We start from the raw sequence: 22821 nt of genomic DNA, 5'->3' as shown, positions 1-22821 counted from the left end.
GTCGATATGTGCAAAAGAACTGCATGAATGCATGACTTGATGTTAAAGAATCAATAGACTACGTAAAGTTTCTTCTTAAAACTCGTGTGTACTGATAGGATATGGGATTTTTATTTATAGTACAGTATAAGCTAATAATACTCGTCTCTCGTCGCCCTGCGAAGCTCTCACCCAATGGCACATGCAAGAGACGAGCTTTTACACAAAACAGCTGAATGCTGGGTATTGAACTGGGGTCGCGGAGAGCATATGTTTATAGAACAAAATACACCCAGAATTACATGATAGGTCATTGGTGTAAGTTTTTGTCATACGTCGCGTTACACAGTGTATATATATATATATATATATATATATATATATATATATATATATATATATATATATATATATATATATATATATATATATATATATATATATAATACATTGGCTTCATCAACTATTCAAGAATAAAGTACAGTGACGAACCTCTGTGCTTAACCTGAGGTGTAGGGCGTGCCAGTCGCCATCATTAATTGCTGTAGGGACATCTAGGTGTATGACCCCAGCAACACCTTCTACCAGCAGCTGTGGGCGGCCGTGCCACAGCTGGAGGGCCAGCATGGGCGTGGGCGGGTTATTGGGGTGGCGTGGCATGGGCGCCATGGGCCCTGAGTAGAGCACCAGGGCGTGGGGGCGGCGGGTGAGGACACGGAGGGAGATGGTCAGGGGAAGGCAGGGGGGCAGTGGTCGCACCCAGGCCCAGTCCTTCCCAGAGAACGTACGGCTCAGGATCTTGCATTGGGGCCCCCACGACCCATCGGGACACACACACCTGACAACCACATGATTCATTGAACCATTCACTGTCCTTCCAGCAAATAGTCAGCCAAAAAAATTCTCAGGTATCCAAAAAGCGTGTCAAGGACAAAAAGTAGTGGTCATAGTGTATATAACCTCACTTTCAAGTCCACATAAAGCCTCACCTGTCCCTTAAATGAAGCCTCCCCTACATCCTCGCCCAAATAATGCGATGAGGGTATAAGAATTTTGCGATATACTCCTCTGTGTGTGTGTGTGTGTGTGTGTGTGTGTGTGTGTGTGTGTGTGTGTATGTGTGTGTGTGTGTGCGTAAATTACGGAAGGGATATTTTTGTCTCTTGCTGAGTAAAGAAAAAAATGGGGCTTTAAAGCACTCTACACTGTATTTCTTACCTCTACACTGGTACTATATTTGTTGCCCTATCCATCACATTTTTGTGTGCTGGACTTTGGCCTCGGAAAATATAGTGCATTACCTGAGGCCCAGCAGTGCTCCTCCATGCCATACACCTTCACAAGTCACTGTGTGACACACCGGATCTCTGCGATTCATTCTGCTGACTGTACTTTGGTAGTCCTGTTACTGTTACTGTGTTTTTTAACCCATATTGATAGTGCTTTTCCTAATGTCTTAAAATCTTTTATAGGGGATTAGGATATAAATGACATAATTCATAATGCAATGGTTCGTCTTGTTATGGACTGTACATTTATGCAAAGAAAATACACCCACACACACACACACACACACACCCACCCACACACACACACACACACACAAACACGCTTGAAGCCATACTTCCCGGTCACTGAAATGAAGAGCATTGCCAAAGTTTGCTTCACTTTACTTTTCTCTAGACCACAACCATACCTGCCATTTAAAAATGTCTATGGACCTCTTACCTGCCCTCTGGGAGACAGCGACCACTGTTGTGGCAGGAAGTTGGTGTGCAGGTCTGGTGGTCACGGTGGCTGCAGTCCTGTGCACGAGTGAGGCGTGGTGTTACCAGAGCCGTGGAGTTCGTGTCCACAACCTGCACACCACACGTGATGACTTTCTGCTTACTATCTATACTGATTATCAGAATCTGGTTAACATTTACTGCTGTGCTATCCAAGGCACATACTTACTATATGCATTATGTCAACACCATGACTCTACATTACTGCAATTGCCCCAGTTACTATCATGTTTGATGCTGCCTGCTTATTTTTGCCATAGGGTGTCGGGGAGAGTATGTGGAGATTGTCAGGTGTGAAAGAACTGATCTTGTTGGTGAGTCTCTTGAGTGTGGGGAAGAGTTTTGTTGCTTGGGAGACATGCTGTGTACTGAAGGTGGGGCTGGAGCTAGCTCTGCGGCTCGAGTGAAGAGTGGCTGGAAGAAGTTCTGGGACCTTTGACCTCTCCTGACACTGGGAGGGCTCTCTCTCCAAGCCAAGGGATATTTGTATGCAGCATGTGTTAGGAGTGTGATGTTGTACGGTACTGAGGCCTGGGCAGTGAAAAACGATATCTGTAGGCTCAAACGTACAGAAATGACAATGATTTGGTGGATATGTAGTGCATCCATTAATGCAAGGCCTGGGGGGGCTAGGTTTAAGACTGCAGAATTGAGAGGAAGGAGGAGACTGGAGTGTATTGGTGCTGTGATAAAGAGGGGTAGATTGAGATGGTTTGGGCATGTGGAGAGGATGGGAGTTAGACAATTGGGTGCAGAAAGTAAGAAGTGCAAACGTCAGGGATAGGGTTGCGAGAGGCAGACCAAAAAAGGCCTGAGACGGGGTCAAAGAGTGTGACTTCAGGGATACGGGACTGAACAGGGACGTTGCCAGAGGTCAAGCAGTATGGAAAGCTGCCATGAGGTGACTAAGGTTGATGCATGCAAGCATATTGGAGCCATTATAAACGAAACAAAACGACGAGACTTCATACATTCCCAAAGTAACTGATACATTTATACCAAACATTTGAGAAAAAATAATCATTTGCATACAGCTTGAGCTGGGTTTCGTAAAACAATAATGACCATACTCGTTAAGATCTCACATAATCTACAACAATGTTCAAGTTGTATTACCTCCAGTATGCACAGTCTTCCTGTTACAGCTTTTACTCCCTCTCTATCGCACAAATTACTATACAGAACTAGCTATGGGATCTCAGAATTTTTACCATACTGTGAAAACTTAAAAAAATATATATCAAAAAATAATAATAACGCCCTATGTAAAAGAAAATAACAGTGATTGTTATTGATAAAAATTTAACAGCAATGAGGCCTACTTCATACACTTCCTTTGGGAGACATATTACCATTATCAAAAGACAGAGGAAGAACTTAATGAACCATGAAGACTGCAGTTTGCGAATCTTTTCTTATTGTTCGAATTTAGTTATTACTTTAGCCATTCTCAGACTTTTTCTTACCACGTTCCTCCTGAGTTATTAGATCACTGATCTGTACCTCCATTAATGAGGCACTGGATAAAAATTAATGCTCCAGTAACAGTAGTCCATAACAGAAGGGTACTGTAACACACTTTTTTCTTGTAAAACTACTGCAACAGTAATTACTTTCGAGCAAAGAAGTTTCATTATATTGCTGCAGTTTTGTGTCATTGTACACAGTAATGGAATGATAAAAAAAACAGTATACCATCTGAGTAAAAACGATATTATATGTTTCAAGGAAACAAGTTTTTCAGTTCTCAGTAATCATTTCATGACTTCAATTAGCAAAAATAGTATAATCTCTATTGATTATTCACCTGCCTCCAAAGTACCCCCTGGGAACCCTCTTAGGTACTCCAGGGGTTTCACACAACCCTGTTTGAGAACCCCTGGATTGGATTAACAAATCCACACACAGACAATGATGTAGAAGAGCAATTTCCAGAAAGGAGGTGTCAGACTTCTTCACAAGACAAGTGTAATCAAGGAGCCCTTTATGTATTACACGTGAAATAATGGGGCCGCACACAAACGGAGTGATTAAAAAAAAACAAAAAAACTTGAGTCATGCAATACCAGACACGAAGAAACCATGACTCAACCTGAAGAGGCAGTGAGGTGGAGGGACTGGAAGCGGCTGGGGGGTCTAGCGGGCTGCCGTGGATTTTCTGACTATAGTCGGGGTTCAACCCAACTGTTGTTGCTTCCATCACCACTGTCAAGTTAGTAGCTGCCCCTAGCTAAGAATATAAAGGTAATATCAAAATGATGGGTATCTATATCAGACCTTGGTGTAATACAGTGTTGCAGACACACCCTGGCTGGTTATGTGCAGTCCTCATTAAGATAATACATTTAAATTACTCAGCTGTATTTCTTATCAAGGTCACTACGATGAAATGACTAACAGAGATACGCACTCCTCTGCAAATATGAAAATATGCTATACAAAAGTATGGGAGTTCACAGACCTGTTTGGCATGCAGTGCCAGAAGTCCCCGCAGCTTGACAGGGTCCATGTAGCCAGCGTCTGACACCTTGACACTCAGCCACACGGCAGTTACAGGGGCTGCCACTGAGAATAGGGCAGGATGGCCCTCCACACTCAACACCTCCACGGGGCGAGCAACGCCACCCACTACCCGCCGCACTCCCTCCACAACCCTCCCCAGCCCGCTCCTTCCATCCTGGAAAAAAAAAAAATGACCATTTTTATATAGCATGCTTTCGTCATTTAACTTCATAGTATATGCATTACTTTTATGTCACAAAAGCAATTCACTATGCCCACAATGCAATGCAGCCAGCAATACCGCAACACAATCATTTCATGCATCACACTATCACAACATAAATATTTCGACATAACCTCAACAAATGACCTCTAGGAGCAACTCTTGTTGGTTTTCGGGGTACACTGGGTTCACGTCCAATCGAGCCTCAGGTTGTAGCAACAACGATTTCACATGCTTGGGAATCATAACCGTCAATCATCACCATCACCATCATCATCATCATCATCTAATCCTGTGTTACCCCAAAGCAGCATAGGATCCCAGGGCTAGGCAAGTTGGTCCTGACATTTAAGATGTGAGTAACCAGCCTCACACATCCCTGAGTGGCATAACGTGAACCCCAACCAACCCTTGTATATAAACCTACGCAGGATCAATCCGGTTGGAGCGCCTTAATAAAACATCACTGAGTTTATCTGCCTCAGATCTGGATGCAAGTGTTAAAGACTGTGTGTGTGTGTGTGTGTGTGTGTGTGTGTGTGTGTGTGTGTGTGTGTGTGTGTGTGTGTGTGTGTGTGTGTGTGTGTGTGTGTGTGTGTGTGTGTGTGTGTGTGTGTGTGTGTGTGTGTGTGTGTGTGTGTGTGTGCTCTGCATCCTGCTCTACAACCTGGTATGCATAAGCAAGGTGCAAAAGTGCAGTGAAGTATGAAAGAACACTGACTAATTATCATGTCTGAAGACAGATACTCGTAAATGACTGTGCTGGTCAACAACACAAGAGTTGACAAGATGGGAGTGTCGAGGATTGTATTATCAAGGATAATTGTAGTGCATAAGGTGAAAATGAGTTCCTCAAAACATTAGAAAACAGATAACTGAGAAACATATCAGTGGTAGGTGCAACGGAAAACATTAGTGCAGGGGGAACTAATGACTGTGAATGAGAAAAAAGTAGTGACAGACATTTGTGGCGGGAGTAGTGTTTTATTATGAGTGCTATAACTAGGCGTGGTGATTTAAAGATAGGATACGAAGTACAAAACGACGGGGTTGTGGCTGGGTTGTATTTATACTGATAGTGATGAAGATACTTTGGTTTCCAGACAGAGGAAGTGGATAGATCTAACACTACAAAACCACTTGACCTTACCTTGGAAACTCTGACATAACCGTGGAAACTGACACTGCTCAGACAGTCTGAAGGTTACATAATGATGTGGGACTGACTTCATTACCCGAGAGCTGCTTTCGGAATTCTTGACTGTCGCTTGTAAAACAAACTAGGTTAGTATCTGGATGTAACATGAAGATGTACAGCTCTGAAGAAACCGTGTTACTAATGAAACATTACAGTGCGTTGGGAATGTGATGATCTCCTGTGATGGCCTCGGATATGGTGTTACCTGAAGAATCCAGTCTACCCCGGATGAGTTCCAGATCCTGGGTGGGGTGGGGGGACAGGGAGGTGCTCTCTAAAGGATCTACCTGGGGGGTTGACACCTGAGGGATCCAGTACCCCAGGGGTGTGTAGTCTTACTTGAAGGGGCCATCCCCTGCGGTGGTTTGAGGGTGTTACCTGAGGAGTCCAACCCCGGGTGAGGGCCTCAGGCGTGGTGGGGGTGAGGGTGAGGGGGGCAGCATGGGCCAAGGCGTCGGGGGACAGCACCCGCACCACCACCGTCACGTTAGCACCCACGTCTTTCTGGCCCCACAGTCGGTCACTCACTGCCAGACGCAGCTCGTACCTGCACATACACACAGGCCCTGCAGTTTGTACCTGCACATACACACAAGCAGCTGCAACTCATATCTGCACTTACACACATCTCAGATGCAGCTCATATCAACATGTACCCACTCACCTATACTGCATATATGCTGGTCTGCAGTGTCAGACAGGTTCGTCTTAGAATGTACACCTAAAGGTCAACCACAACCTGAAGTAACACATACACCCAGATCTCATGTGTGCACGTATGTATGCTACAAATACAGCTGTTATTCCGACTGGTGTTTTCTACCACCTGACCATTAATAATACTAAACCTGATACACTTCCCATTCCAACATCTTACTGACGAAAACTGAAACAAATGAGAGATACTGCTTACCATGCACCATATAATTAGTATAGAAGTGCAAATATAGAAAGTTTCATAGATATGGTTGTGTGTGTGTGTGTGTGTGTGTGTGTGTAAAGTCTTAGAAATTCCTTACTACTGGAGCATTTACCAACAAAGATTTGGAGTAAAAATTGTTAGAGATACTAGTTTTCTCTATGGAAGACATTATACTGTAGCTGTGATGGACTGCCTCTCGCACACCATGGATGCATACATGTAGGGACGACTACCGAACACAACGACTCTGAGAATCATCATGCGTCTTTAATGGCCTAATGAGACCTATGTGAATCTAGGTCAATGAAGAAAAAAAAGTCAGTGTGTGTTGTAACTCACCTTCCCTCCCTGACCTGGCTGGAGGCCAGGAGGTTGCCAGTGTGAGTGTTGAGGGAGAAGAGCGGGTGTGGGGAGCCAACCCAGCTGAAAGTCTTGTCGTTTAGGTCCCAGTCGTCTGGATCCTTCACAAACACTCGCCCCAGAGGGGCTTCTGCCGCACCACCCTGACAGATTAAAATTGAGGTTGATTTGCTTACTGTGTGTTGGAGGTGCCGTCCAAGTTTCTGGGTGTCTGTCCTAGATTAAGGACATTTAACATATCATTGACAAATCATTGAATATATACAAAAAGTAAACCTTCTGTTTATTTTTTTCTGTTTTGAATGTTCTCTTTAACTAAAGCAATCCTCTCTCCTTCAACTATCTATGTACACTATTCCTTTGGTACCACTATGTATGTTCCCTCCCTCACTTGCTCGCTTTATCATCTCCTGCATAACCTCCCTTATCTTTCTCCTATTGCCTCTTGTCACTCACTATCACTAAACCCACATAATCTAGCATTCAATCTTTAGTCATCTTTATAGTTTCTCGCTTTCCCATATAATTCATTCCCTGTACAATCAAATTCGCAATCCAGAGATAATTCTTCCTCCAGCCCTTGGCTATCATGTTAAAGTCAGACCCTTTTTGATGTTCACTTCGCTTCTTCGACCAATAATATTCTTGGGGTGTTCCTAGTCCAATGCTAGAGCTAACCAAAATGCTTAATTCATAGGCTGTTGTTGGATTCTGAGGAAGATGATACCCAAGTGCTATTGGTCAAGAATGTACGCATATTGAGGTACAGATCTGGATTCACTCAATATTCCTGTGACTAAGTTCCGTGTCAAGAGTATCAACCATGACCATATCTGAGCTAAATCACCACAGTCCATTCTAAATGTAGTACATATCTGAGCTAATCGCCACAGTCCATTTTAAATGTGGTGGAATAATCTACTTTTACTGAAAGTTCACCAGGTAGTAATTAAATGAGTACAGTTCGCGAAATAGGAAAACACCTCCATCTTTAACCAGTGAGGCAACATCTTAAGTTCTTCTAACTGAACATCATTTTTATAAACCTTTCACAATGTCCAATGTGCACTCTGTCCTATACTTTTATTTGTGCCTGCGGACTCATATCACTTAAAAATTATTGTCACAAGCTGAGGTAAAATTATTTAGGCCATTTTTCTTGGGTCACGGGCAGACATCTTGCACTTTATCACGTATTTAATATTCAGTGAAGGTAATACCAGAACTCACCTGAGGCTTCCACAGGTAAACGGTCTTTGTACCCGGCTGCATGGGATTATCATTGATGTCATCAACAATGACAGTGACAGTGTGAGTAGCGGTGAGGCCGCCAGCATCGGCCACAATCACTGCCACCAATAACTGGGGATACTGCTCGCGGTCCAGTGTGGCCACCGTCCGCAGTTCGGCTCCGCCTCGACCACTGTCAAGATCTGTTGCACACGGTTACCATAGAATATCATGTTATAGTGGATATATGAAGTGTGGCAAAGAAGACTATGAAAGATAATGACACATGAAGATAATGCTTAGAGAAGTGAGCTAGATGACAAGAGTAAGCTCTGTGAGGATACAGGTCACGAATATTAGTTACGTACCATCCACAGAAAACCAGACCTTACAGAGCTTTCTATCAGTCAGATTATGATGGACAGCTTGCTTTCGTATTTGATGACAAACAATTCTTTCCTGTGACTGACGAGGTATCTCAGCTATGAAGTTGGTACACGTCTACTCAATGTCTCGAACCTTTCCTGACCTGTAAATTACCGGGACATGTACGTCTAATGTTCTTTAACAATTAGTTAAACATTCACTGCATCATAATGCTGTCAGGTGAAAATACTGTGGTGCTGTGCCAATGATGCTGTCGGTAAAGTGAATGGGTAATGACAATTTCTTCGGAAAATCACAATGAGACTGAATCATGCTCATCATGACCATTAATCATTTTCCTTCAAACGCACATAGGATAAGTAGAGTCTAGGAACTAGAGTAGCAAACAGGGATGCAGGTACAGCCAAACAGGTATAAGCAAAACCCAGTGAGTAACTTCAGACAAGAGATCCATCTACTCATTAAATTTTTGAAAATTTCAATTCTGCATTCCAATCACAAGGTACCTCAATAGTCATTTTAGAAACATTTGCACTTCTTGCTATGTTCATCACACACATGACATTCATTCCAGTCTCTATTTGCGTGTTATCAGCTTTCTTTCCCAATATCCTTATATATTTCTGCCCCACAAAATGTCATGTATTTATCTGGTTACTTCCGTTAACATAAACCATACCCTTACACATTCCTGTTATCATTAACCTTGTTCATAATTTCTTTTACCACCCCAGTCAACCTACTGTGCAACATGAAGACCTACAAGATTAGCAGGCAGATTCTGTTGCACAATAATCCAATGCTTTTCACATTCCACATTGTTTTGGATATCAATATCTCTTATCTTGTTTTTTCTATACGTAACATACCAAATTAAAGATACACTTGACATTTCAGATGTCCTCTTTTGCCATCCAGGACAGTAGTTGTTCCAAACCCTCTGCTACAACTCATAACCAGAACTTTCACAGTTAAAATTATGTAAACAATGAACATTCCAGATAATACCATTTACCCTTGTGTGGTCTGGGCAGTGATACCAAATCATTTACTACACCTGTCTTCACTCTCACACATGTTCTTTGATAATGGAAAATCAGTATACAGCACAACTGTAGTTTATTGTTTGTACTTCCTATTGATAATTATGGTATATAACAGGGTAAAAGATGTGCCACATAAAGACGAATCCATGTGGTCAACATATCGTCTTATACTTACGGGAATTGAAGTCAAGTGCTATGTTGTCCAAGATATGCTGTGGGTTGGTTGGCGCTAGTGAGAATGTGAATGGTGGGCCATGGCCCAATGCCCACACGTCCTCATCAGTGGCCGTGAGGACCCCCAGGAGGGTTGGGGCTGCGTCCTCGATAACGTGGAAGAGGGTGGGTGGCAGGAGGAGGGGCGGTGTGTCGTTCACGTCGGTGAGGGTGATGGTGAGGGTGGCAGTGGCGGTGAGGGGTGGGTGGCCACGGTCCACGCCCAGGATCCTGGCCACACCCACAGCGCCATCAGGAGCCTCGCGGTCCAAGGCACTGTGCAGGCTGACTCCACCTGCAGAATCCACACTGACAGCGCCCCACCCACCCTCCACACGATAATCAACTTCCTGATGCCCACCCTACAAAGCCGAGGGATAAAAAATAATTTCTAATGAATACTAACAAAACTCTTCCATTGGCAGGAGCTTCGAACAGATAGATTTATTTGTCTAACGGTAGCCAGAATAAAACACCTACATGGTACCTGCTCTCTGAGATGATAAGCAGATATCAGACTTTAACAGTGTCCAGTTCCTGACTGATAGCAAAGAGACACTGTTGTCGTGTCATTTGGTACATTTCTGGTACAAACACTAAATTTCTGTTAAGTACGAAGAAAAATACCAACCCTACAACATACTGTAGGAATCCACTGTGCTGAATATTGTTTTATATATCATCATCATCATTATCATCATCATCATCATCATCATCTCGACCTTCTTTCCCATCCTAGGGCAGGGTGAGGAGTAGCAACGTCCACACAGCCAACGTTTGCCCATTTCAATGGGCCACGCTTTCATTCACTCATCATTCAAGCCCTCGAAATCCTGGCTCCATCAGATAGTCCAAATAAAATCCACCACCTTCTGTAGCTTCACACACACACACACACACACACACACACACACACACACACATTTCATAAAATATATATATATATATATATATATATATATATAGGGAGAGAGAGAGAGAGAGAGAGAGAGAGAGACAGATAGATAGACAGGTGGATATAGATAAAGATATATAACAGCCAAGTGACTTACGCCATCTGGGTCTTGTGCAGGGAAGGAGGCAAGGAGGGTGCCAGGTTTGGCGTCTTCCCTGACAGTGATGTGTGCATTCTGGCGGGTGAATTGCGGTGGGTTGTCATTGACGTCCCTCAGCCTCACCACCACCCACGCAGAGTCCAGGTGCCGGCCGTCCTCCCACCCACCGCGACCCTAAACGACAGATCGCTGGTGAAATCATGAGACAGAGGGAGATGTCTTGGGGTTCACATGGTTTGTATTGCCTCTTCCTAAGCAATATATTTTGTTTATTGCAAGCAAAAATCCTCCTTTGTGGTATCGAAGTCATTTTAATGTCGGCTTACTTAGCACAAATAACGCGCACCAATATGTTAACCACACTGATGCAAAAATAAACTAGTATGGAAGAGGTTTAAACATCTTCGTTCACGAGAATATGGAGCCATGAGTGAGTACTTTTTTTCTCCTTTCTCTCCGTGACTGCTAGGGTTCTCTGGGATGCAGCAATAATAGCAATACATGCAGCCAGCTTTGACCCAATGATGTGATCAGTAATCCTCGACATCAGATACAGTCTATCAAAAAACTACCAGTGCGCATTTGGCATGAAACAGTCTGACACCATGGACAATGATTCCTGAAAAAGCCTGCTTAATTTTGCCCGTTACTGGTAAACCTGCTTTGATTAGGATGATTTACATGGTGTGGTTGTGACAGTACCTGAGTATAATTACTATATGCATACTCAGCTGATACTGTAGGTAAGCCGTCTTCAGGGCCTGCAAGTAATATTCCCCATTCCAGATATCATTGCACCTCTTCTGCACGATTTTTTTTCGACCGTACAAGGTAGCTCATATTTACAAATTTAATTACAAACTGAAGGGAGGTCCCTGCCAGATGAAAATTCAGATAGCGTTAGGCATATGGCCTAAAACGAGAAAGGTTTACACTGCCGTGAAAACTGCAATACTGTAATCGAGAAAAGGAACCCTCAGCACTGATGGACTGCGACATGCACAACTACTGGTGACGACCCTTAGCCTAAGCAACACCTACCCTGTCAGTGACCTGTACCATGAAGCGGAAGCCCCGGCGGTGAGCTTCGTCCTCGTAGTCCAGTGTTTGGCGGGCGTAGATGTGACCCACGGCACCCACTGACCTCACACCGAAGTGCTGCCAACCCCACCCACTGGCATGAACAACCTGAGGCAGACACAGATTACAATGCCATGAAACACGTGTCCTCCATTGTATGGTAAATAAATATTAATGCAAGGGTATATGGGCTGACATTTTTTCTACCACTACCACATGGCATCACTGGTTCTGTTTGTTAAAGAAGGTAACTCACTCGGTATTGGAAATAGTTTGAAGTATCTGGGTCAAGGACGGAGATCTCAAGGATTGTGGAATTATCAGGGGGACCAACACCCCACGTCTCGTCCACCTCTACCTCCCACAGCTTTTGCTCCAGCTGAGGTGCGTTGTCGTTGACGTCAGCCAGACGCACCACCACCACACCCGTCCCTGAGATCAGAGAAGGGATAAACACATACACACACACACACACACACACACACACACGTATATATATATATATATATATATATATATATATATATATATATATATATATATATATATATATATATATATATATATATATATATATATTGTGTACCCTTATCTAGGAAAGTTAATTGCATGTCTGTGACATTGTGCATAAGATGATTAGCTGGTGTTGACTTAGGGATGATGACCCTTAGTGTTCGTATCGTTTTTGAAGGCTCCAACATGCTTGCACATGTCAGCCTTGGTCACCTAATGGCACCTCTCCAAGCTTCCCTTTTTAGTACCTTATCCCTGAGGTCACACTCAATGACCTCGTCTCAGGTCTTTTTTGGTCTACCTCTTGCTACCCTATCCCCAACTCTAACACTTCTCACACTCTGAACCTTGTTATCATCCCCCATCCTCTCCACATGCCCAAACCATCTCAATCTACCCCTTCTCTTCACAACATCAATACACTCCAGCCTGATCCTACCTCTTAACTTTTCCAACGTAAACCTAGCCCCCCCCCCCTCCCCAGGCCTCGCTCTTAGGAACGCACTGCACATCCACCTAATCATTGTCATTTCTGTACGTTTGAGCCTGCGAATATCCTCTTCCTTTACTGCCGAGGTCTCACTACCATACAACATTATACTCCTAACACATGCCGCATACAAGGATCCCTTAACATGGAAGGAGAGCCCTCTCAATGTCAGGAGAGGCAACAGCTCCCTGAACTTCTTCCAACCACTCTTCACTACAGCCACAGAGCTAGCTCCAGTACCACCTCCAGCATATAACTTCTCCCAAATAACAAAACTCTTCCACACACTCAAGAGACGCCCCAGCAAGTTCAATCCCTTCATGCCTGGCAATCTAAACATGCCCTCCCCGACACCCTGCACACATGAAATCAGCGTTATCTCGCAGTCTACCTCTAATACCACTACATCATTTAGGCATCCCCTTATCACAAACACTGCACAAGATGGAATTACTTCCCACGCCCTTGTGGCAAATCGCACATGGCCACTCTCCCTGTTCTTTGACAGTACCGCCACCAGCCATAGATACCATCACTTTTCTTATATCAGCATTTACTCTTAAGCCCTTGTGCCCCATACCACCTCTCCATTGCCTAAATCTTTCCCCCGCCTCCCTTTCATTCTTTTGCAGTCAACACCAAATCATCAGCACACAACATCTCCCACGGGGGTCCATTTCTGAAATCATGTGGGAGGGCTTTAAGTACCATAATACACAATAATATAATTAATTATGATGCAGCATTAATTGTGTAACATTCATTTTGGAGCCAGTCATCCACCCCAGCCACAGCTTGAATTGCTGCTGGGTGCAGGCTTGAATTAACCATTACTCACCCTGCAGGCCACCACCATCTGTGGCCACCACCTGGATCTGGTATTGGGTCGTGATTTCTCGGTCCAGACAGCAGACAGCCGTCCGCACCAGGCCGGTCTTGGGGTCTATAGAGAATATGGGCTCTCCTGTGCGCTCGTACATGGCATTTTTATGTATACCATAGGAGATGCTGGCGTTGGAGCCTTCAGAGTCATTGTCAGCGTCCCAGGCCGCCACCTGTGCCACAGACAAGTCTGGCGAAAAGCAAGGGATGGAAGCTCATGCTCACAAGCATCACAGCCATGTCAACCTATCTCTCCATCTATAGCCAGACGCCTTAATCCCGTATGGGGTGGCCACAAAAAAAAAAAATGCCTCTATGTCGCCCTGTCCTTTGCCCTTTCGCTGCCCTTCCCCCAGCGTAAACCGTCCTCTCTCATATACCTATCTACTCCATCCCCCACCTCATCTTTGGTCCCTCCCCCCCCTCCCCCCTCCATATCACTCACTCTCCTAGTTAATCTCTCACTCTCCATCCTTTTAACACGGCTAAATCACCTCACTGTATTTCTCTTGACACTTTCTGTTATATCCACATCCACACCACAACGTTCCTTTACTTCCTCATTTGTCAGTCTGTCTCTCGATGTAACTCCACAATATGCTCCTAGTAAACAACTCTCTAAAGATCTTGTTTCCATCTAAGATTAAATTTGCAAATCTACAGTAAAATAATCAGTTGAATAATGATGAATGTTTATGTCTACTCCTTTTGCTGTGGACATAACTAAATGTGCGCCGAGAATAATAATTTTCCACACTCTTCGAACAACGCTGTTTGCCACTTCCTACCGAACACGTGCTGAACTTTACCGAACATAAACTGAACGTCACCGAACAGAACCTGAATTTTATTGAACATGTGCTGAACTTTATAGAACATATGCTGAATTTCACCGAACATGAACTGAACTTTACCGAACATGAACTGAACTTTACCAAACATAAACTGAACTTCACCGAACATAAACTGAACTTCACCGAACACGAACTGAACTTTACCGAACATGAACTGAACTTTTCCGAACATGAATTTGACTTCATCAAACATGAACTGAACTTCACCTAACATGTGCTGAACTTTACCGAACATGAACGAAACTCTACCGAATATAGACTGAACTTCACAGAACATGAACTGAATTTTACCGAACATGTGCTGAGAGAGAGAGAGAGAGAGAGAGAGAGAGAGAGAGAGTGTGTGTGTGTGTGTGTGTGTGTGTGTGTGTGTGTGTGTGTGTGTGTGACCTTGCGAAAGTTAGTGAGAGGATGGGAGAGGGTGTGGGAAGGTGACAGTAGTAGTCTATGTGAGAGAAATTGTAAAAGAATTTGTAAAAGTTGTAGGTTTATTAAGACTGTAAAACTGAGTATGACAGTAACTGTGACAGGGAATGAGTGAGGGAAAGATAGAGTAAACAGGAGCGTGAGAAAGTGACTGTGTAAGTAAATGGGGGTGCGAGACGGCGAATGTGTTTGTGTGAAAAAGTCACTGTGCCAGAGTGCGAAAGTGTGTAGCTGAGAATAAGAGTGAGAATGAGTGGGTGAGTGAAAGAGAGTGTGTTGGAGGTATGTAAGGGTCAATGTTCGTATAACAATATGGAAAGCTGTAAAGAGGGTTGAAAGGGATAATGAGAATCAGTGAAAATGGAAGTTAGACTATGAGGAAATTTGTGCGAGGCTGCAAGAGTAATGAAACTGAGGGAGACCAAGTGAGAGAGACAGTGAAAGAGAGTGTGAGTGATAGAGTCAGTTTCAGTTGATAAGAGAGTGAGTAAGGCTGAGTGAGTGAGGGTTAGCGGGAAAATGAGACCGAGTGAGTGTGAGTCAACAAAAGTGAGAGACTGGGTGTGTGAGAAAGGATGATAAACTTAGTGGGCGTGGGAATCAGTATAAGAGAATATCTGAGATTGTGATAGTTGAGGAAGTGCGGGTGAGTCAGTGTGAGAGTGAGTGAGTGTGAGGAAATGAGTACGCGAATAAAAGTGTGAGGTTTGATATTTATTAGTGGAGTGAGAGAGATGAAAGTGTGAGAAACCTAGTGAGAAAATGTGTGTGTGTGTGAGCAAGTGATAGATGGTGTGTGAAGCGATGAGTGAGGAAGTGAGAGAGAAGTGAGTGAGAAAGTGAGGAACTGAATGAGTGAGAACGTGAGGGAGGAAGTGAATGAGTGAGAATGCGAGGGAGGAAGTGAACGAGTGATAAAGTGAGTGAGAAAATGAGGAAGAAATTGAAGAAAGAAAGGTCGAGTGAGTTAGATACACAAACAACACATAACTTATACTCTGAGTGTGAAAATGAATATGAGGGTGTAGCAGTGTGAGTGGAACGATGTAAGTGGGTGAGAGTTAGTGTGAGGAGATGAGACAGTGTGAGTGACTGGGTGTGTAAGTTGATGTGTGTGAAAGAGAGGGCATGAGGATGAATGAACGGGTGAGTGAATACGAACACAAGAATACAGCACTCAGACAGCACATACCCCCGCCAACGCCTATACCAGACACCTCAGACCACCACCAAAATTTAATCAACTTTTCCTTGGCCCACGACATATATTTCCAAAATATCAATGACATCCATCAGTAGCCTTTTAATAGATATCTTGTGGACAAACAGATAAACAAGGATGAATACATAACCTCCTCAGCTCCTTCAGCGGAGGTAATAAGTGACAGAGAGAGAGAGAGAGAGAGAGAGAGAGAGAGAGAGAGACAGACAGACAGACAGACAGACAGATAGACAGACAGACAGACAGAGACAGAGAGAGAGACAGACAGAGAGAGACCAAACGTTCTAAAACGTCAGAGGGAACGACTGGAAATAATTCCAATTCCCTGTATATTGCACAATGAACATTTGGTGAAGTCTGACCTCAGCCTTTGACCTTAACTAAAGTTTATTCGTTCAGAAATTCTCCAGATAATCTAGTTTGGCTGTGAATCTTCCAACAACATTTGATTAAATTCTGAGAACTGCCACTGGCTATTTTTTGTTAGGGTTGTAAGGGGAGATGGGGAGAGGGCTCAAGGAGGGTGGGGGTGAGGAAGGAGGGCGGTCAACGGGTGGAAAATCTATATAATGACAAATGCTATAGTCTTTCAAATCAAAATGCCTGCTAACTTTTATTAGTCTGTCCATTTATTTTGAGATTATTTCAATGGCAATCCTGCAGGTTTTTCTACTGGTCCAGTAATTATTAAGCTGTTAGAATACATATACAAGTATAACCAGAAAAAAAAGTTGAGTGAATCTTATTACAGTAGCTTATGTACAGTCGGCATTAGTCCTGTCGTCTCTCCTGCCTCTCTGTCCACTAACCTTGAAAATCACTGTGGTGGATCTGCAGCAGACGACGCTTATGACACCGACCTTAGGCCAAATGAAGTCATCAGTTTTGGTTGCTGCGATTTCACCACATTGATTTTTACAGCGCGTGGGGAGAGAAGCAGAAGAGTCGATGATACTTCTGATACCGACTGTATTTTCCCCATAGAGCTAATGAGTTATGCTTGAATTATTTTCTTGATAATGGACTTGGATATCTTTGAATTTTTTTTTTTAAACTTATTTAGTACGTGATATATTCAATATTAAATAGCAAAACATTTAATAATGAGGACTAATGAGTGAATCGTATTGCTGTGATTGATAGTTAGTGTTATGTTGACAGGCAATCTATATTATAATGATTCGATTTCTGTATGTTTGTTTGTCTGTTACCGCAACAGTAAAAACCGACGCATATAGTGCAATTTTTGTTAGAGCAAATATGCTCCAACTTGAAGAATAAAACAATTTCCAGTCCAATCGGGCCACCGGTTCCTGAGTCAGGACTCATTTCTGGTCTTTTGTTTAGAGTGGAGGGGATGGATTCGTCCTTGGTCCGGCATTGAAATTACCAGCATGATGGAAGAGAAAAGAGTGACATGTTTGTTGCATTATCACTCTCTCGCCCCTCCTTCCTCCCATCTTATACTCCTAAAATTGTATAGTAAAATGGTATAGTATTATTTAGTATAATAGCAAACACTATTATCTTGCCTTTCCCACTATCTTTTTTCAACGGATGTTCCAGCAGAATAAAATTAAGGGAAAATTCCTCGCTCCGTCTTGCTCAAGGCATGAGTATTTCACATTTCTGTTACCTTTCGACTGAAGGAAGGAAATGACATCGAGCGGCAGCTTTAAATGAGTACTGTACATATAAACAAAGCTTGCTGCTGAGTATGTGGCCAAATTAGACGAACAAATACTAAATTCATACTAACCTCTTACGAGAATTAACCCCCTAAAAATAAGCAGGCATCTGCTCCGTGTACTCACTCTCCCGAATTATAGCTCCTTCAATACGATGGTCTTTTTCTCACTGTATTATTACCAAGTCCAGACGTCGTTATATAGGACAGGGGATTTTGATTCGAACTTGAGAGGCTGAATATAATTTTTATTAACCCCTTCACTTCTAAGCTGCTCTCCAAGCTTAACAAAATCGTCTGGTAGCAGCGAGAGTAATATAAAAATGACGTCCTTAAGATGAATGGGTTATTATTATTATTATTATTATTATTATTATTATTATTATCTTCAAGGGCGGGAGTGAAAGAGCAGGAGGGAGCATCATGGAGGCTATAGCTCTGTTTGTTGTGTGCCAAATTTACCCCTCCTGAGACCCGCTTACAGAGCTTCCCGCGGATTTACGTCCCGGGTCTCGGGCTGGGAGTGTAAGCCTCTGTGGGAGCCACGCCGTCTAACACCCACGGACCACCACCACCACCACCACCACCACCTCCTCCTCCTCCTCCTCCTCCTCCTCCTCCTCCTTCTCCTCGATATTTTCTGGTGTGTTTATTGGCTGTTTAATTTATTCTGACACCCAGGGACCTCCTTCTCCTCCTGATCTCTATATTTTATGGTGTGTGTGTGTGTGTGTGTGTGTGTGTGTGTGTGTGTGTGTGTGTGTGTGTGTGTGTGTGTGTGTGTGTGTGTGTGTGTGTGTGTGTGTGTGTGTGTGTGTGTTTACTCTCTTTTATTCTGACACTCAGGGATCTCTTCTTCCTCCTTTTCCTCGATATTTTCTGGTGTGTTTATAGCGTTTTATTTACTATCTCTACCTATTATTCTGACCCCCAGGGTCCTCCTCCTCCTGCTTTCGATATTTTCTGATGTGTTTATAATTGAGTATACTCAATATATCTACCTCTTATTCTGTGGTTCCTGTATCGACTACGAAGGAAAGCTGGGGACTTTATTAGTACCTGAACTATAAAGCAGATGAGGACCGAGAAAGATTACGGTAACTTAACAACACAGAAGAATTGGATTACAGTATATGTGACAACATAGTACCGGAATGAAAGGAACAGGTAGGAAGAGATGAAACCGAGAAAAGACAACATTAGATATGCCTTAATAGGATTTATTGTGCCTGTACACCTTAAAGTCCTCTTTTGTGTTACTATAATCATTCTTCTATTATCGTTTCGTGTCGTATATAAAGGCTCCAACATGCCTGCATGCGTCGGCATTGGTCACCTAATGGCAGCTCTCCATGCTGCTCGATCTCTGGCAGCCTCCATTTTCGGTCCCTTATCCCTGAGGTCACAATCTAACCTCGTCCCAGGTCTTTCTCGGTCTGCTTCTCGCAACCCTGCCCCCTCCGTTCACACTTCTTTCTGCATCCAATTGCCATCTCCCATCCTCTCCACATGCCCAAACCATCTTAATCTACCTCTGTTCATCACAACACCAATACACTCCAGTCCCATTCTTCCTCTTTATTTTTTCATCGTAAACCTAGGCCTCCTCCCCCCAAAAGGTCTCACATTCAAGGACGCACTGCACATCCACCAAATCAGCTAATTTTGTACGTCTGAGCCTGCGAATATCCCCTCCCCTTACTACCCAGGTCTAACTACCATACATCATTACACTCCTACCACATGCAGCATACAAGGATCTCTGCACGGAGGGACAGTCCTCTCAGTGTCAGGCGAGGCAACAGCTCCCTGATTTTCTTCCAACCACTCCTCACTCTAGCCAGAGAGCTACCTCCAGCCCAACCTTCAGCACACATCATGTCTCCCAAGAAACAAAACTCTTCCCACACTCAAGAGACTCCCCAGCAAGATCAACTCTATGACGCCTTCCAGTCTCCACATGCTCTCCCCAACACACCGCACACGTGAAATTAGCCCAATCTCGCATTCTACTTCTAACACCACTGCATATCTTATGCATCCACTTATCACAAAAACTGCACAAGATAGCATTACCTCCCACACCCTTGTGGCAAACAGCAAATGGCCACTCTCCCTTTTCTTTGACAGTACCTCCACCAATCCAAGGTACCATCACCTTTGTTTTTCTATGCATTTACTCTCAGGTCCTTGTGCCCCGTACCATCTCTCTTCTTTTCTTCCATTATTCTATGCATAAATAACGTACGAAAGATACTGACCAGCTGTATCCAAAAATAAATCGGTGAGGAACAGGTGTTAGAGAATTTCCTTAACTGCAGAGATCACGAGCCCTGGTGATGAAATGGGTGACTTTTCCACTTAACGTAAGACGCAGGACATATCAAACGTGCAGCTTAGAGTTGCAATTGTGTGAAATATCAAAACAAAATAAGCACACACACACACACACACACACACACACACACACACACACACACACAGAGTCTGGGGTTGGAGTGAGAGCCTTTATCATCGGAGCATTATGTTATTATCTCTCTCATCTTTTCTCATCACGAAATATATGTTGTATTGGATGCAGGTCTATTTTTGTGGTATATCAAATTAAGAAAAAGGAACTACAGAAGGGGAGCTGGAGGGACTTGTATACTGACAGACTGATTGAAATACTGAACGAATTAAAAGGGGCTTATAAATTTACAGACAAATATCCCATGACAAAATAAACAGGACGGACTCAGAATACCGAGAGAGAGAGAGAGAGAGAGAGAGAGAGAGAGAGAGAGAGAGAGAGAGAGAGAGAGTCTCCGTAACAAAAGGCGAGACTGGAAGGGAGATAAATACAATGAAAGAAATGAATGAGAGCAATCAATGACCAAAAAGAAAATCGAATCTTGCACAGAGGGATGCAAAGAAAGACAGAGAAGGAAACAAGAATATGAAAAGAGGTCGATGGAGAAGAATGGAGGAGGGAGAAATTTTGATGAAGACTGATCGGGAGGAGAGGCAAAGAATGACGATGAAGGGCGGAAGGATCGTGTCTGAAAGAATGAGTATACAGTAAAGGGCGACGTAGGAGAGGAGGACGAAAGAAGAGCCATAACATGGAGAGGTAAAACTGGAGATAAGGAGAAATGGGAGGAGAGGCTGAGGGGACGAGTTAGAAGAAGAAGGAGGAGAAAAAAAAGATGATGGAAAAAAAAAATAGATGACGGAGGAGAGGGGAAAGAAGGAAAATTACTGAGAGAAACGGGAGGTTGATAATGGGTGGATGGGGACGAATGGGAAGAGAAAATTGAATGATGAAATCAAAGGGGGGAAAATGTATGAAAAGGAAGGAAGGACTAGAATATGAAGCCAGGAAGGCAGGCAAGAATAAGGGAGAAAATTTTAAATGAATGAAAGGGAAAGGAAGAAATATCACGAAAAGAAATAAGTGGGATAATGAAAAAGAACAATGAAAAATGTGAAGGAAAAGGTGAGGAGTAAAGGAAATAAACAGAAAATAATACAGAAAATAGAGGGAGAAAACTGACAGAACCGAGAAGAAAGCAGAAAATATGATGAAGAAGGAAAGAGAAAGGAAAGCAGATGTACAAGGAGAAATAAAGGAAGCTAATTATATTGGAAAGTATGAAATATGAAAGAAGAAGGAGGAAGAAATTTATGAAGAGGAGGAATAAAATTATTTTGGCGTGACAGCAAAGTCGAAATTTACCCCTGGTTCTTAATTGCATCTTTCTCTGACTTTTCTCTCTTATATAAGTTGGACCTTCCTTCCTCTTTCATTATTATTTTTTACCCCTTCATTTAGGTGGAGTAGACTGTAGCACCAGTCGAGCAGGGCAGTACTCCCGAGGTGGATGGAAAGCTGATGACAGGGAGTGCTGGAGCTCCCGTTTCATCAGCCCTCAGGACTAGTTCCTGACCATCCCCCTTTGCTGAACTTTTTCAGTGTCTCAGTTACACAGAAAGTAGGCCAGCATGCTCTCCAGTACAAATTTCTCTAACTATCTACACCAAACTACATGCACAATACACACTACACTTTCTATTCAAAATTCAACAAAAATGGCGTCTCTTCATCAAGCCTCGGAGTCCCCGGGGGGGGGGGGAACATAAATGCCCCCACCATCCGCCCCTCTCCCGATGACGACTCGAGGTGCCTGAAACCACTGTCTGACTCTCTTCTTCTTCATTTCTGCAACATTCGCGGCCTTTCTTCTAACTTTCGCTCTGTTGAGCCCCACCTCTCCTCCTCTAAACCTCACCTTCTTTTTCTAACGGACACTCAGCTGTCTGAGGCAACTGACAGCAAACCCTTTTCTGTATCCTCCTACTTTCTCTATACTCATTTCAAAGCCAAAGGTGGCTGTTGTGTATATATACGCAACGACTTATCTTGCTCTCGTGTTCCTGGACTCGATTCTTCTGAATTCTCTACACTCTGGCTTCGGCTTTCCTGTCATTCTCTGACTAAATATATCTGTGCTGTTTACTTATCCCCTAATTCTACTGACTATCAAAAATTCTTCGACTATCTTACTCCTACAATGGAACACATTCTATCCATTTCTCCTTTCTCTGAATTCTCCATTCTAGGAGATTGCAATGTTCACCATCAACTTTGGCTCTCCTCTCCTTTCACGGATCCACCTGGTGAACAAGCCCACATCTTTTCTATCCTTAATGACCTAGAGCAGCTTGTACAGCACCCTACCAGTATCCCTGACCGCCTTGGAGAGACCTCCAACATACTTGACCT

General features: G+C 43.4%; 1 protein-coding gene across 1 annotated transcript in view; it reads right to left on the bottom strand.

Moving 5' to 3' along the window:
• LOC145407476 (putative neural-cadherin 2) overlaps positions 1–22821 on the bottom strand; it is a 143045-nt gene that overhangs the window by 16929 nt on the left and 103295 nt on the right. The window contains exons 8-19 of the mRNA XM_080278405.1: positions 13824–14057; positions 12239–12414; positions 11944–12090; positions 10900–11076; positions 9810–10209; positions 8202–8404; positions 6951–7114; positions 6068–6236; positions 4228–4443; positions 3859–3996; positions 1708–1838; positions 472–817 (exon numbers count right to left, since the gene is read on the bottom strand). Of these exons, the coding sequence (XP_080134531.1) occupies positions 472–817; positions 1708–1838; positions 3859–3996; positions 4228–4443; positions 6068–6236; positions 6951–7114; positions 8202–8404; positions 9810–10209; positions 10900–11076; positions 11944–12090; positions 12239–12414; positions 13824–14057 (2501 nt within the window). The remainder of the gene's footprint in view (positions 1–471; positions 818–1707; positions 1839–3858; positions 3997–4227; positions 4444–6067; positions 6237–6950; positions 7115–8201; positions 8405–9809; positions 10210–10899; positions 11077–11943; positions 12091–12238; positions 12415–13823; positions 14058–22821) is intronic.

This window comes from Coenobita brevimanus, chromosome 73 (genome assembly GCF_032717465.1).
Source record: "Coenobita brevimanus isolate Jiangsu-jjx chromosome 73, ASM3271746v2, whole genome shotgun sequence".
In the NCBI taxonomy this organism is placed as follows: Eukaryota; Metazoa; Arthropoda; class Malacostraca; order Decapoda; family Coenobitidae; genus Coenobita; species Coenobita brevimanus.
This window is presented reverse-complemented; position numbering and strand designations above follow the sequence as displayed.